The sequence below is a fragment of the Oryctolagus cuniculus genome, chromosome 1 (genome assembly GCF_964237555.1).
Source record: "Oryctolagus cuniculus chromosome 1, mOryCun1.1, whole genome shotgun sequence".
Lineage (NCBI taxonomy): Eukaryota > Metazoa > Chordata > Mammalia > Lagomorpha > Leporidae > Oryctolagus > Oryctolagus cuniculus.
In genome coordinates this window covers 68,444,308-68,461,754 of record NC_091432.1, presented here as the reverse complement: position 1 = coordinate 68,461,754, position 17,447 = coordinate 68,444,308, and the positions used below count along the sequence as shown (strand labels likewise).

General features: G+C 40.9%; 1 protein-coding gene across 5 annotated transcripts in view; it reads left to right on the top strand.

Moving 5' to 3' along the window:
* PAK1 (p21 (RAC1) activated kinase 1) overlaps positions 1-17,447 on the top strand; it is a 192,908-nt gene that overhangs the window by 151,779 nt on the left and 23,682 nt on the right. For all 5 annotated transcript variants that reach the window (XM_051850720.2, XM_051850728.2, XM_070075855.1 and 2 more), the window contains exons 6-9: positions 875-991; positions 4,188-4,362; positions 6,423-6,486; positions 12,061-12,109. In XM_051850720.2, the coding sequence (XP_051706680.1) occupies positions 875-991; positions 4,188-4,362; positions 6,423-6,486; positions 12,061-12,109 (405 nt within the window). The remainder of the gene's footprint in view (positions 1-874; positions 992-4,187; positions 4,363-6,422; positions 6,487-12,060; positions 12,110-17,447) is intronic.

The following is a 17,447-nucleotide window of genomic DNA, read 5'->3' as shown; positions in this document are numbered from 1 at the left end:
TTTTTTTTTTTTATTTTTTTGACAGGCAGAGTGGACAGTGAGAGAGAGAGAGACAGAGAGAAAGGTCTTCCTTTGCCGTTGGTTCACCCTCCAATGGCCGCTGTGGCTGGCGCACCGCGCTGATCCGATGGCAGGAGCCAGGTGCTTCTCCTGGTCTCCCATGGGGTGCAGGGCCCAAGGACTTGGGCCATCCTCCGCTGCACTCCCTGGCCACAGCAGAGAGCTGGCCTGGAAGAGGGGCAACCGGGACAGAATCCGGCGCCCCGACTGGGACTAGAACCCGGTGTGCTGGCGTCGCAAGGTGGAGGATTAGCCTCGTGAGCCGCAGCGCTGGCCCTGAAGTTCTATATCTTGAAATTAAGGCAAGTGCCCCTGATTACATAATATGTCTAGGAGTTTTAGTAAAAAGAGAAAAAAGAGAGGGCCAAAGCCAATTCAGACTTCTGTTTACTATGTCAGGAAGGAGTAAGAAGTTATAATGGTAACTTTTGAAAAATTCCAAACATGGGTGAGCCCTTCCCTACATTTCTTATTGTATTGTCTGTTCAGTGTGGAGAGTTAAATGAGCTGGTCTTCAGGGATTTGGTTGTAGGGAATCAGGTAGAGAAGCTATAAACTGGTTTCTTCTTCCACAAGTTAGGCTTTGGGTGGAAGAAAGAAACCCCAAGGAACCAACTGGATAATGATGGCTAAAAGAAAACAGGACAGTGATTAACTTCTTAAGACTGTCTGCACAAAGGTGAAGAGCTTGGAGGCTAATGGAGGCTTCAGAGGGGTGTCAGGAGGGGGTTCTTTTGGGGGATTCGCTATCCTGACAGCTTAAGTGGCAGGTCAGCTAGACTGTATGAATCTGGCTTTTCTTCCCTGCATATAGAATGTGAAGACTGTGTCTGAGACTCCTGCAGTGCCACCAGTTTCAGAAGATGAAGATGATGAAGATGATGCTACTCCACCTCCAGTGATTGCTCCACGTCCAGAGCACACAAAATCTGTGAGTCCCTGGGGAGAAGACCTACATAGCTTTGTGATTTGTTAGTATGGGAAATGGGAGAGAGCAATTGGTACTGAGACCTACAAGTTTAATATTCTGGTAGGGTTTTTAGATTGGAGCTGGTGAAATTGCTGAACCACCTTCACTAAAGGTACTTTCTATATGATAAAAGACAAGAAGGGGTGTATTTATCATTGGCTTGCAGGTAGTCCCAAATTGTCCAAGGTAATTGATGTTTATGCTTTTACAGTCCTTGGTTGCTTAGCCTATTCTTTGCAGATAGAATTGATGTTACTTACTTCAGGACTGACATAAACCATTCTCCTGGGAAGCAATAAATTATCATGATACAGATCTTTTCTTCTGTTAAGTGTCCAGCATTCAGTCTCTTAGAACATAATACTGAAAGACCCAGCAGAATTTATAAATACATTAGTGCTATTAATGTGCTGGACATCAGGAGTGCATTTTAATGCCGGATGGTGGCAGTGATTTCTATTTAACTTCCTTTGAGGTTCCTACATCTAAGAATAGCCACAGTGCCTCTGTCCTCACTGTGTACAGTCAAGTCCCCATGATTTACTGACCTACCAGCAGATGATGATGCTGTTATCAGTGTTTCTTTGGGCTTTTCATTGTCATGAGAGCTTCATAATTTAAACTCTGTGATAATACCAAAATAAATAAATAAATAACTGCCTCTGGAGTTAAGCATAAAGGGAGATGTTCAAGCAGAAGTTGGTTGAATGACTTTGTGTGATACTGTAGAAGAAATTCAGGGAAATTAAATGACCTTTTAGGATGAAAGCATCTCCTTTTCTGTAGATTAGAAAGTCACATTAAGGCAAAATTGGCTTGTCAAAATATCTCACATTGATAAAGCTTTCTTTGGTTTGCAAACCTGTGCGCTTAAAACATTTTTTCCCACTAAACTATGAGCTCCTCAAAAATACCGGAAATCCAAATATATATGTATTTTCAGTGTTTAACATAGCTCTTGGCAGATATTAGAGGGCAGTAAGTATGAAATGGATTGATAAATTTGATCTTCATAGTATTCCTTTCTTAAGAAGTATTGCTAATTCCTAGTTTATAGAAGAAGCAGCTGAGATTTGGAGGGTCAATTGATCTACCCAGAGTCTCTTAGTAAGCAGAAGAGCAAGGATTTGAAAGCAGGTGATAAGACTGTAAGTCCACATTGCTTTCCACCACAGCACAGTGGCGTTTTTGTGTGTTCAGACCTGTGTTGGAAGCCAGAGAAGGAGACTAGTAGAGGAGAAAGCAGGGTTTCTGTCCACAAGTATCCATCAGGAGAAAGAAGGGAAGAGGTAGGAAAGTGTAGGTTTAAGTTCCTAAGATACAGTTTTTCTACAGATAAAGAATAGAAAAGTAAGAAGTCATTATGCTAGAGTAGTCAGGAAAGAAGTCATGGTCTCTGATCTCAGTGTCTTGACTTGTTCTCACCACATGGAAAGTTCTCTCCCACTTCCATCTATTAAAAGCTAATCCATCCTTTAAGACCCAGCTGAAGGATCCATTTATTTATTCATTGATTCCATCAAACATTGATGTGAATGCTTGCTTTCAGTGGTTAGAGGGAGGAACTCAGGCATGAGTAACATACATTTCCTGTTCTCATAGAACATGAAAATATCCAAAAGATACTTCTGATATTTTTTGTGATAGAATCTGATAAATAATTTGAAGCATTTTCTAGTGGGGAAAGGAAGTATAATGTAAGTTCATTTCTGAACCTCAGCAGTAAATAGTTTGCTCATTTCTTTTTGCCTTGTGATTGTGACTTTTTTACTTCCCTCACAAGAATAAGAGTATGGGGCAGCATTTTACACAGGATAAGCAAAGAGTAGTAAATATAAGTGAATGAATAGAATATATAATGTTTCTTAAAGCTAAAATTTGAGTATGTAATATCTATTGGGCATGAGTCTAATTTTTCTCTACATACAGACACACACATTTTATTTGAGAGCAGAGAGACATAGATAGATAGATAGATAGAGCTCCCACCCACTGTTTAATTCTCCAAAAGCCCACAGCTGTCAGGCGTGGGCCACCATCGAAGCTGGGAGCCAGGAACTCAATCCAGGTCTCCGTGTGGGTGGCAGGAATCTGGTTATCTGTACCATCACTGCTGTCTCCCGGGGTCTGCATTAGCAGGAAGCTGAAATGAGGAGCCTCAGTTGGGTATTGAGCCCACATATTCCAATATGACACAAGGTTGTCTCAGCTAAAACAATTGCCTGCCCCTCGTACATATTAATCAGTATATTCCTGCAACCCCATAAGATAGGCATTATTTTTGTCATAATTTTACAAATGGAGAAACTAAAGCACAGAAAAGTTAAGTGACCTGACAAAAGTCATGCAGATGATAAGATTAAGAGTTGAGATTTAAGCCAGGCCAATCAGGTTCTGGAATCTGAGTTTTAAATCACTACACCTAGGTTTGTTGTTGGTCCTAGGTGCTAATCTGCCAGTTGGGATGCTTGGATTCCATATTGGGGTACCTGGTTTGAGTCCCAGATCTTCTCCCAGTTCCAGTTTCCTGTTAATGAAGACCCTGGAAGGCAGCAGTGATTGTTCAAGAATTGAGCCTCTGCTAACTCTCTGACATTGATGGTATTTTGGGAGTGAATGAATAAAGGAGAGCTCTGTCTATATGTGTTTCCCTCTGTCTGTATCTCTGCCTCTCAGATTAAAAAATAGTAATCATCACTGTATCCTACTGTTTCTTGAAGAACAGGAGCAGTTCTCTCTCTGCAAGGGTCAGTGTTTAAAGGAGTAACTCAATAGAAGATAGCTGTCTTAAGTGTATATTAGCAGTACAAAGTGCTATGGGAATAGAGGATATTCATTTCAGTTTGGGGAAGCATAGAATGTTACAAATGAAAAGTCTCATCTAGTGATAGATTCTACTTTAAATTATTTCTTTTGAGAGTTTCCTAGCCCTTATTGAATATCTTCTTTGCTGAAATTCTCACTAACCCCTGTTGTATACTGTGAGAAATGGAAGGCCATTTCACTCAGAGAGAATGAACCTGGGCACAGAGGAGGAATAAAACAGATTTTGACCTAAATTAAAGGAAGTTTATTGGGATTTGTAATATGGATGTTCTGACCCTACATCTATGTTAACAAAGTCTGGCCTTGCCAAAATTTTGCACTAACAATACAGGTATACACACGTTCTGTGATTGAACCACTGCCTGTTACCCCAACTCGGGATGTGGCTACATCTCCCATTTCACCTACTGAGAATAATACCACTCCACCGGATGCTTTGACCCGGAATACTGAAAAGCAGAAGAAGAAGCCTAAAATGTCTGATGAGGAGATCTTGGAGAAATTACGTAAGCACTTTGTAGTTTTCTGAACCTTCACTGGGCTGTGGCTGGTCAAATACAGAGATGGTGTTCCCCGCTCTAAAGATCCCACTTCTAAGCTTGGACCATGTGAATGGCTGACCATGCTTAGCACCTTAGCTACAAACCCTGCAGCACTTCCATTCCTGCCTCACCAGTCCATGTTGAGTGCTGTTAGGGTGGGGATAATAGTAGAGAGGATGGGTAGATAGCCAATTTTGAGGGTAAGACCTCCCTTCCCCCCACACATGGGTTATGAAGATGACAAGTATCTTTTTATCTTGTGAATAGTCTAGAATGTTCTGTTCCAAAATACCAGGGCCTGACTATATGTGGTAGAAAAGAGTGCTGTAATTGGTAATTGATGTTTGTCATTGAATAGAGAATGGCAGATCTGCCATCTTGGTTGTAGAAAAAGGGAAAAGAAACTAATGTATTGTGAACCAAATGTACCAAATCACAAGTAAGATTTTTTTTTTTCATTTAATTTTCATATTAACCCTGTGAAGACAGGCATTATGGTCTCTGTTCCAGTTACAGTGTTTGAGGCCCAGAGAAAATGAAAGTCTTGCCTGAAGTCATACAGCTAGAAAAATAACAGGGCTGAGGTTAGAACCCCAACTTGTATTCCTGTAAGCATAGTATACTGCCTGTTGCTGTCAGGTGGAAACTCCTATCTGACAACTTGAGCATCTCAAAATGGGAGTTTCTTAGGGCATCTTGTTTTCATAGTTCAGTGAACTAAAGGAGGATTATATTAGAAGGAAGGACTAGGTTGATCTTCAGACTTAGGAAAAATTACATCACAAAGTCTTTGGATTTATTCACTGTACCTACTTACTGCTAAGGATTTGATGTGACCATTTTGGCTAGCTCTGCAAACTAGCATTTCTTTCTGAAACCAAGTTTTCTGCTGTCTACATGAGCAGTTCTCTACTTCTCCCAAAAAACAATTTCACTCTTAAAAACTGTTCTTGCCTGGACTCCTTGTGCAATGATAAAAAAAAGCTACTCACCTAGTCATCTGTTTACTCCTATATATTGTCTAAATGAGTTTCTAAATAATGATTCTCAGAATTATGAAAAGCAGACTGGCCTGGGAGTTAGGATACTTGGGCTGAAGCTGCAACCCTGCCACTTTCTTGTCTTGAATAATTATTTTTCTTCTATGCTCTGAGTTTGCTTTTTTCTTCGTTTAAATACCTGATTCATTTGTAAATACAATGAGAGAATACATGTGTAAAGTACCATATCCTAGTGATTGGCATTAGTGGAAAGTACATTGGACTAAAACACTAAAAACCAGACTCCTAATCTTAGCTCTGACAACAATTTGCTGTGTAACCTTGGATAAATGTCTTCTCTTCTCTGAGCCTCAATTCCCCTTCTCTAGAATGCAAATTATGAAAGCCAGCATGCCCTCTCCTATATCTGTGTCTTTGCACTTGAAGTATTCCCTGCTGTAAGCCTCTTTTTACTTTTTCTCTCTGGCTAACCTCTGCTTATCCTGTAAAAATCAGCCCATGTACCACACCACCTTTTTGAAGCCTCTGCAGCCTGGAGGTTTTTGTAGTCATTATTTATTTATTTATTTATTTACTTTTTCTACACCTTTGCAGTAACTATATTTTCATGGGACTTCATGCTTACTCTTCTGTCTCATGAGATTGAGCTCCTTGAGAGCATGGACTGCTTAACTGTGTCTTATTTATCTCTTTATTCCTAGCACTCAGCAGCTGGCTTGGTACATAGTAAATGAGTATATGAAAAGAGGAAATGTTTATGGAATGAATGAATTAAAAAGGGAATGAATGGCTTGTAGGCTATTGGAAATATAATAGATTATTTTGGATAATAGCAGTAAAAGAGATGCAATTTAAGATCGCAACCTATTGAGGGAGCAAACTAAGGAACATACCTAGTATGCTTTTAGGTGTGATGGAGGTAATTCTTTAATCGTTGCCAATTTCAGGGATTGGGGGAACATGGGGCCTGTTTTGTATTTTGATCTGGGAGAAAGTGACTCATGGTCTCTGTTTCTTTCAAAGGAAGCATAGTGAGTGTGGGCGATCCTAAGAAGAAATATACTCGGTTTGAGAAGATTGGACAAGGGTTAGTAGGGGGCATTTTCTTTCCTTGGAGAAATGAATTGTGTCTGCTAGCATTTATGTCTTTGCTTTTGTTCTGACTCTCATAAACCTTATTCCTCTTTTCCTGCCTCATTCCTCACCCATGTGGGGGCATTATATTAGGCTGACTTCAGGTTTGGCAGAATTATGCATAATATGAGAGATGTGCCATTAGCTGACCATGTTGCTAAAAATATCCCTGCAGTGATAGTAAGAGAACCACTTGTTTTCTTAGCCCCAAAACCACTTGCCAAATTACAACTCTGCTTTTCCAGAGAAATTTTGCTTGCCCTTACCAGCATTTACACAAAAGGAAAGACTTAAATTAAAGATGCTTATGGTGGTGTAATGGGACTTATTTTTCTAGGTAGATGCCAGAATTCATGACTCCTACTCTCTGGTTCCTTCTCTGTTTCTTATATTCTGCCCTCAGAAAACTGAACTTGGCAAAAATTAGCTGAATTCTTATTTTGTGTGAGCCACTGTTATTCAGACACAATGTGCCTTCAAGGGCCTCAAATTGATAGAAAGAGATAACACAGGTAAACAAAGAATTATAATATACTATGAGGAATCTTTTAATGTGTTTCGCCAGTATTTTGAGCAAAAGAAGTCAGACATACAAGAGCATAATATACTCTATGATTCTTTTTATATGAAGTCCAAAAGCAGACAATACATAAGGGGGACTCAGAATATTTGTAGAAATGGATATTATGAAAAATTATGCATGGTTTCAACTTTTTTTTGTATCAAAATTCACGTGCTTTTTTAATTCCATTTTTCTACAAACTGTGTGAAGTCCCCTCATATATATAGTAGTGGAACTTAGAATAGTGGTTGATTCTTGGAGGAAGATTTGAGTGGAGAAAGGCATGAGGGGACGTTCAGGGATGACCTTGGTGGTTAACACATAATGTAAGAAACTACCAAACTATGTACTTAAAATTTGTGCACATTACTTTAGGCAAGTTATATCTCTGTGTAAAAATGAAAACAAGATTTCTCTCTTTTTTAAAAGATTTATTTATTTGAAAGGCAGAGTTAGAGGCAAAGAGAGAGAGAGAAGTCTTCCATCATGGCCACAATGGTCAGACCTGCGCTGATCCGAAGCCAGGAGCCAAGAGCTTCTCCTGGGTCTCCCATGCAGGTGCAGGGGCCTGAGGACTTGGGCCATCTTTTACTGCTTTCCCAGGCACATTGGCAGGGAGCTGGATTGGAAGTGGAGCAGCTGGGACTCAAACTGGCACCTATAAGGGATGCTGCAGGCGGCAGCTTTACCCACTAGGCACAGTGCCAGCTGCCTGAAAACAAAATCTCTACAAACCTGCCAAAAGAGCTAAAATTAAAAAGAAATTGAAAAATATATAAAAGCCTGGCATGTAAGTAGATTGTCAGTGTTAGGTGAAATCATTATTACTAATGAAATCATTGACATTTTCTGTTTCAATTTTCTTTCTTATGCAACCAAGAACTTCTGAAAATAAGAAAGGCTTGCATAATATAGGGACATTGTATTTGTACATAATTCTCCAGATTACATTTGTTATTTGCATCTATTGTTTAATTCTCAAAACAAATCTGGCTTTGGATGGATCTTATTTTTTCCTGGTTTCAATATTTTTCCTACTGAAGTAGGCTTTTGTGAGTCTAAACTGGTATAAAGTAGTTACCACCTTGACAGAAAATTCTTTTGCTCACCACAGAGTAATGTGGATGGCATTTCCTTCAGGTTGTTAAATTGAGATATTAATAATGTAGTAGAAAGGTCCTTGGACAAGTATGGGCAAGATAAGTCCCTGCTCTGAACCTGAATTACTTCATTTCTAAATTTAAGGAATTGGGGTTGCAGACTGAGGAACCTTCCCCTCTAAAACTTCTGACTTTAAAGAACATCACAGATGTATAAGACCTCTAAGTTGACAACATCTGCAAAATGTTCTTTCCTTGTTTACTTGACAGATCTCTTAGTGGTAGAGGAACAATGAAATATTTGTATGTACCTATGCTGTTTCAACATTTAATACTTTAAAAAATATAAATTCCACATGATTTGTTTTTTTAAGATTTATTTATTTGAAAGGCTGAGTTACAGAGAGAGTGAGTGAGAGATCTTCCATCCGCTAGTTCATTCCCCAAATAGCCACAACGGCTGGATCTGGGCTGATCAGAAGCCAGGAACTTCTTTAGGTCTCCTCTGTGGATGCACAAACCCGAGGACTTGGGCCTTCTTGTGCTGCTTTTTGCAGGCCATTAGTAGGGAGCTGGATTGAAAGTGGGGCAGCTGAGAACCATTGCCCATATGGGATGCAGGCATCAGAAGGCAGTGGCTTTACCTGCTATGCACAGCACCAGTTCCCACAATGTTATGAATTGATAACAGTACAATTTTTGCAAATTGCACCATATATATTTGACATATGGCTTATACATTTATAGATATATGTTGTAAATTACTCCCCTACAAAAATTCAGGATTAATTATTATAGTTATAAAGTGAGGATTTTGGGGCCAGTGCTGTGTTATAGTGGATGAAGCCACGCCTGCAGTGCCGACATTTTGTGTGGGCACCAATTGAAGTCCCAACTGCTCCACTTCCAATCCAGCTCTCTGCTGTGGCCTGGAAAAGCAGTTGATGATGGCCCAAGTCCTTGGGTCCCTGCATCCGCATGGGAGATCCAGAAGAAGCTCTCGACTAATGGCCTCAGATTGGTGCAGCTCTGGCTGCTGTGGCCATCTGGGGAGAGAACCAGTGAATGGAAAACCTCTCTCTCTCTCTCTCTCTCTCTTTCTGCCTCTCTCTAACTCTGCCTTTTAAATAAAAAAGTAAATCTTTTAAAAAATAAAATAAAATGAAGATTTTAATTATTTTGAATTGACATGATTATTTTCCTAGCATTTTTTCTAGCATCCCTCCTTGAATCTGTAAGTGTAAAGAAGTGTTTACATACATGCAGGCACATATGTATGTGTAGTGAGATTTTTCTTATCTTGAGGATGGGGAAGAAGTAGTGGTTACTTCTAGTATCAGATTTTCTGGGAGCATATGTATTTGAAAAGGTGAAAACTAAAAGCCTGTTTCATAATACAAACTATAGAAAATAAAACCCACATGTCGGCCGGTGCTGCGACTCACTAGGCTAATCCTCCGCCTTGCGGCGCCGACACACTGGGTTCTAGTCCCGGTTGGGGTGCCGGATTCTGTCCTGGTTGCCCCTCTTCCAGGCCAGCTCTCTGCTGTGGCCAGGGAGTGCAGTGGAGGATGGCCCAAGTGCTTGGGCCCTGCACCCCATGGGAGACCAGGATAAGTACCTGGCTCCTGCCATCGGATCAGCGTGGTGCGCCGGCCGCAGCGTGCCGGCCACGGCAGCCATTGGAGGGTGAACCAACGTCAAAGGAAGACCTTTCTCTCTGTCTCTCTCTCTCACTGTCCACTCTGCCTGTCAAAACAACAACAACAACAACAACAACAAAACAAAACTCACATGTCTTCTTGACAGAAAAAAATGATTAAAAAACACTGTTTTAAAGTGTCTTGGGATCCTGTAATATCAGAGTGGGAAAGGTACTTTGACATTGTTTTACATTGTTTTAGATTCTTCAGTGTGTTTTTTCTTATGATTTGTAGTTTTTTAGTACTCATGGTTTTTAATGTAGATTTTAATGGCATGAAAATGCATTACTGTTACAACTCAATGAATTTTCAAAAGGTGAAACACCCATGTCACAGTTCTCACATTAAGAAAGGGAACATTACTGGCACTCCAGAAGTTCATATAAATACAAACATAATAGGGCATCTTTTCCACCTCATTCTGAAATTCTCCCCCCTTTCTCCTCAACCCTGACCCCTCACTGAAAAAGTCACAAATCTAATCCCTCTCTCTCCCACCCAGGATAGGTTTGTTTTTTTTTTTTTTTTTTTTTTTTTTTTGACAGGCAGAGTGGACAGTGAGAGAGAGAGACAGAGAGAAAGGTCTTCCTTTTGCCGCTGGTTCACCCTCCAATGGCTGCCGCGGCTGGTGCACCGCACTGATCCAATGGCAGGAGCCAGTTACTTACCCTGGTCTCCCATGGGGTGCAGGGCCCAAGCACTTGGGCCATCCTCCACTGCACTCCCTGGCCACAGCAGAGAGCTGGCCTGGAAGAGGGGCAACAAGGACAGAATCCGGCGCCCCAACTGGGACTAGAACCCAGTGTGCCGGCGCCGCAAGGCGGAGGATTAGCCTAGTGAGCCATGGCGCTGGCCCCAGGATAGGTTTTAATCTCAACATTTTTAGAGTGAATACAGTATGCAGTTGTTTGATATATACTACAAAATGCTTAATTTTAGAAATTTGTCAACTATCCAGATGTGAAAAGAATTTCACATTCTGGTATAAAGATGACGTGTTTTCTGTATTATACCAAAATTAAAATTTACGTGTTTTTAACATTGAGCAATGTAATAGAACAGAGTCCATGTAGAGAAGGTTAACAGCAACCTCGTAGGCTATCTTTACAATAGTGTATATAATGTGAATATTAAAATTTAAAGTATGAAAAATTATGTATATATATGTATACATATATATATAGTTATATATATATAAGATAGTTTATATATATATTTATATATTATATCTATATATTATATATAATATATATAATATAATATATATATTATATATATTTATATTATATTTATATATAGATATATATATAAACTATCTTATTTTCATTTTTGAGGCACATGATTTCTCCAATTTTACTAGCAATTCATACGTTAAACAGGGTTAGAATGTGGAAGACCGAAGGATTTGGAAGCAAAAGACTTATTTAGTAGGGAACTTCCTAAGTCACAGGCATTTCTCTCCTTAGGATAAGTTGGCACATAATAAATGTCTGAATGAATAAATAAATTACATTAACAAAGATTTCTTCATGTGTAAATCAGATATAATACTCCCTTTAACACAAAACATAAGGAAAAAGAATGAATGGATGAATGAATGGCAAAGTGTTTGTAAGACTCTAAGTTAAAATTATTTTAAAAATCACAGATCTGATCTTAACCCTGTTTGCAGATGAAGAGTTTGAAGGCACAAGAAATTAAAACAACTTGCCATGGGTGGTGAAGGAAAGGAGAGGAGAGAAGCAAGCAGGAACAGGAAACTAGCACATATTGAACACCTGTTATATTTTAGGCACTTGGCTAAGTGCTTCACATAAACTAATTGATTCCAAATATTTTATTTACTGTTGTGTTCACAAATGAGGAAACTGAAGCTCAGAGAAGTTAAATAACTTGTTCAAGATCATATAGCTGGTAGGTACTAGATAGAAATTCTAGATTGGAATTCAGGTCAGCTCACCTCTAGAGTCTGTATTTTCTTTACTACCACTACTGCTCCTCAAGTATGGGAGTGGGAAGGCTTCCGTGGGGAAGATCACTTTTGGTGTTATTGTTATTAACACTTACGTAGTCAAATTGTGTGTAGAGCTGTATTTAACAACTATCATTTCTGTAACATTTGTGTTTTTTTCCCCCCTCTCTCTGCCACACTTGTTGTTCAGTGCTTCAGGCACCGTATACACTGCAATGGATGTAGCCACAGGACAGGAGGTAAGTATCTACCAACTGTTTCTTTCTTCCATTCTATTGTTTGTTTTTATTTGGGGTCAAGTTTTAGTTCTTAGCTCATTTGGGGGCACTTGTGGTTTCTTACTATACCAGACTATAACCAAATACTAGACCAATAGATTTTGGAGAATTTACTGCAGCGATAATATAGAGAATATATTGAAGGAGGTTAAGAGTGGACTGCGTGAGTCAGGAGGTTACTGTATAATTCTGGGTGAGAGATGATAGTTTGGACTAAGTTAGTAGCATAGTATTGATGGACAGAAGTGGATGGACTTGAGAAATACTTAACAGGTAGATTTTAAAATACAAATTTTTAAATGTACTGCGTTTATTTGAAAGGCAGGCAGATAGAGACCAAGAGGGATCCCCCATCACTGGGTCACTTCACAAATGTCCAGAATAGCCAGGATTGGGCCAGGTGGAAGCCAGGAGCAAGGAACTCCAGCCAGTTCTCCCACATGGTTGGCAAGGACCCAAGTACTCTAGCCATCACTTGCTGCTTTCTGGAGTGTAAACTAGCAGGAAACTAGAATCAGGAGTGGAGCTGAGACTTGAATTCAGGGACTCCAATATGGAATGCAGACCCAAGTGGCAACTTAACCATTGTGCCATATTCATGCCTAAAGTAGATTTCATGTGATTTGGTAATAGACCTAATGTGAAGATGATTTGCAAGTTTTATTCAAGGAGAAAAGAAAAAATGGAGCTAAAGCTGAAGTAGTTGGATACTGCCTTAGAGACCTTCTTATAAAATTGCCTAGTAGATAATTAGTTCTGTAAATTTGAAGAGAAATCTGATATAGAACAGATTTATGTAAACTTAGGTTTCTTGATTCCCAAGCTAGTGATCTTGCCACTCTTCTTTGCCCTAGGTGCCATTGGACATTGAAATCCTTGTTTATTTAGAGGACCCTCTTTGTCACTCATTTCATTAGTACAGGAGAATTTGTGTCTTATTTCTAAAGCTTATTGATCTAGGCTGGCACTTTGGTCTGGCATGTGATGCTGCCATTTGTGACACACCGATTCAGCCCTTGGCACTCTGCTTGCAATCCAGTTCCCTGCTAATATGCTTGGGAAGGCAGCTGAAGATGGCCCAAGTACTTGGACCATTGCCATCCACGTGGGAGACTTAGAAGAAGCTCTTGTCTCCTGGCTTTGTCCTGGCCCAGCACTAGCCATTGTGACCATCTGAGGAATGAGTCCTTGGGCCCTTCCACCTAAATGGGGGACCCAGAGAAACTCCTTGCTCTTGGCTTCGGATTGGCTCAGCTCTGACTGTTGTGGCCATTTGGGGAGTGAACCAGTGGATGGAAGATTTCTTCTCTCTCTCTCTCTCTCTCTCTCTCTCTCTCTCTCTGCCTTTGCATCTCTGTAACTCTGCCTTTCAAAATAAAATAAATAAATCTTAAAAAATAAATAAAAAGAAAAGAAAGAAAGAAAACTGAGGCTGGTATTGTGGCACAGTGGATAAGCTTCTGCCAGTGATGCCAGGGTATCCCCTGTGGACTCTGGTTCTAATTCCATCTGCTACAGTTCCAATCCAACTCCCTGCTAATATACCTGGGAAACCAGTGGAAGATGAGCGAAGTGCTTGGGGCCCTGCCATCCACGTAGGAAACCTGGATGGAGTTCTAGTCTCCTAGGTTCTGATTGGCTCAGCCCCAGCCATTGTGACCATTTGCAGAGTGAACCAGTGGATGAAAGATATCTTTCTATCTTCCTGTCTCTTTCTCTCTCAGTGTAATTCTGCCTTCCAAATAAGTAAATAAATCTTATGCAAAAAAATTGAAGAAAATGAGGCACTGATCCAAGATCTTGTGTCTAGCGGAGGAAAGCCATGAAGGGAATGTAAAGTGCTTGGGATTGCTTTGAATTCTGCTATTAGCTGCAGAGCAGTGATATTGGCAGAGCTGTGGATGGCAGTTGCCTAGGGGAAGTTCTTAATTCAGAGTACTGGCGCTTCCTCGTCCAGTGAAAATAGAGTTGGATTTCTCTGAGGGAGGCTTCTGGAACCGTGCTTGTAAATTTGTGGTGGTTACAACCCTCTGATATCCTGAGAAGTCAGGGTTATTAGGAATAGCACATATTTCACTGGGTTCCTAGGAGTCAAATATTGAGGCTCCACCTAGGGTAAGTCAACTTTTTATATCACCATTATGGTTGAAGGTTTATTCATTGTTCTTTGAGGTGAGAGTCTGAAGATGCAGGTGCTTACCTTTAGCTCCTTATCAACCTTAACAAGTCATTTGACCTCTCTGAACCTGGCTTTTATTTACTTATAGAATGTGCATGATGATATGTACTGTATATATCATATGTACAGTACATACAGTACATATGTACTGTACAGAAGTGTTGGAAGAATTCACTAAAACAGTGCATCTGGCATCATAAACTTTTAAGAACTGCATATTTATTCATTTAACTCACATACATATTTATTTATTCCACAAAACATTTACTGAGCATTTTCTTGATGTTGAACCTGTGTTAAGAACATGTGAAAGAGGCTGGTGCCATGGCTCACTAGGCTAATCCTCCGCCTTGCGGCGCCGGCACACCGGGTTCTAGTCCCGGTCGGGGCGCTGGATTCTGTCCTGGTTGCCCCTCTTCCAGGCCAGCTCTCTGCTGTGGCCAGGGAGTGCAGTGGAGGATGGCCCAAGTGCTTGGGCCCTGCACCCCATGGGAGACTAGGGGAAGTACCTGGCTCCTGCCATCGGATCAGCGCGGTGCGCTGGCCGCAGTGCACCGGCCGCGGCAGCCACTGGAGGGTGAACCAACGGCAAAGGAAGACCTTTCTCTCTGTCTCTCTCACTGTCCACTCTGCCTGTCAAAAAATAAAAAAATAAATAAAAATAAATAAAAAAGAACATGTGAAAGATTCAGTCTCCTGCAAGCTCTAGGACATTAAAATCATAACAAAATATAAGAAATCATAACATCCATTTTGTGCACATAAAAGTCTTAGAGTGCTCACAGGAATCTTAAATAAAGTAAAAATAATGGTAAGGAAGGAAAGATAGTATTAGCATGCCAATTTTAAAGATGATAAATTTGTTGCAGAGACAAGAAAGAGATGCTAATCCTAAAAAGAAACCCTATGAGGTCGATGGTATGATTTCCTTTTTTATGGATGAAGAATTTGAGGCTTAGGGAAATGTAAGAAGCTTTTTGGTAGGGTTGTACTCTCAGTGAACAGCAGGGAGTGGGCTAGAATCTTTGACTCCCAATTCTGTGTGTTCTAGACTAGCAGGCCACAGCAGAGTTGAGATTAGGCCCCCAGGTATCCCTTGTCATGATTTTGGCCTCAAAAGCCTTACATCCCTTGATGCGAAGCAGGCAGGTGATGGGAGGTTCTTGGAAAGCAAGGAGGCAGGCTGCATCTGTGAGATGCTGGCCACAGAAGAAACTCAGCTTCATTGTGTGCCTTCCTTGTGGTTATAGAACTATGAATGGAAGAGAGTGCATTAGGCTAGTACAGTGTGGTGAGGAAGGGCTCGTTTCCTGCCCCAGGGAGTATAAATCATGAGTGCAGCTGGCAGGATGCTCTCAGTCTCTGTGAGGGAGTGCTCACTGGGGTGTTTTCCAGCTGGGAAGAGCTGGATTGTCTGTCACATAGAGGAAGATTAGTGTGCTAGTGCTGGAAAGACTTCCGGTTACATATCCAGCAATCATTTTTCAAGCTTGTTTTGACAAGAAATGTGTATAATAGAACAGATTGGAAAAATCTTTGAGACTATATAGATGTATGGGCATTGGTTATGACGTTGGTGATATTCTTGTTAGTCTTAGCCTTGCACTTGGCTCTGTGGCGCAATGGATGGCGCATTGGACTTCTAGACTTAGCCTTTTCCTTACCTGAAAATACGATCATGATTTTCACTTTGTAGGGTTGTTGTTAGGTTTTACTGAGATAGTATAAGTAGAGTACTTAGCGCAGAGCATGGCACACAGAAGGCACTCAGTAAACAATAGTGTTGGAGGGCAGCTGGTTGTTGCTGTTTTTTTCTGCCGCTACTGTTATCATTCATCTTTTTTTAAAGATCTGTTTATGTATTTGAAAGGCAGAGTTATAAAGAAAAAGAGAGAGACACAGAGATCTTCCATCCCCTGGTTCACTACCCAAAAGGTCACAATAGACAGGGCAAGGCTAGGTCAAATCCAGGAACCAGGAGTTTTATCTATGTCTCCCATGTTGTACGTACTTGGACCATCTTCCTCTGCTTTTCCCAGGCACATTAGCAGGGATCTGGATCTGAAGTGGAGCAACTGAGCATTGAATGAACGCCCTTTTGGAATGTTGGTGTTGCAGGGGCTGGCTTAATCCACTATGCCACAAGGCAGGCCCCCATTGTCATTCTTACTAATCTGTGCCTGGTACTTTTTTTCTTTTTAAAGATTTATTTATTTATTTATTAGTTATTTGAAAGGCAGAGTTAGGAAGAGAGATAGAAATAGAGAGATCTTCTTCCGTTGGTTCACTCTCCAAATGGCCACAATGGCACAGCTGAGTCAGGCTGTAATGGAGCCTGGAGCACTTGGGCCATCTTCCACTGCTTTTCCCAGGCCACTGTCAGGGAGCTGGATCGGAAGTGGAGCAGCTGGGACTCTAACTGTCACCCATATGGGATGCCAGCATCACAAGTGGAGGCTTAACATGCTACACCACAATGCCAGCTCCACCTGGTATTTGTTGAATGTTATTTTTACTATTTTTATTGTTTTCTTTCTTTAGTTTGCATATTTTTACTTTATAAGTGAGTAACACATTGGCCCCAATCTCACTTAATACTCAAAACGATTCTTAGGTGAGGGGGATTCATGTTGAGATTATCCTCATGTACTTACGAAAAGATTAAGACTTGGGGCTGGTGTTATGGCATAGTGGGCTAAGCCTCTGCCTGCGGCACCAGCATCCCATATGGGCGCTGGTTTGAATCCTGGTTTGAGTCCCAGCTACTCCACTCTGGTCCAGCTCTCTGCAATGGCCTGGGAAAGCAGTAGAGGATGGCCCAAGTCCTTGGGGCTTTGTACCTGCGTGGGAGACCTGGAGGAAGCTCCTGGCTCCTGGCTCCTGGCTTCCGATTGGCCCCGCTCTGGCTGTTGTGGCCATTTAGAGAGTGAACCAGAGGATGGAAGACTGTTGTCTCTGTCTCTCCTTCTCTCTGTCTGTAACTCTACTTCTCAAATGAATAAATAAAATCTTAAAAAAAAAAAAAAAAGATTAAGGGCTGGTGCCGTGGCTCAATAGGCTAATCCTCCGCCTGCGGCACCGGCACACCGGGTTCTAGTCCAGGTCGGGGCGCCAGATTCT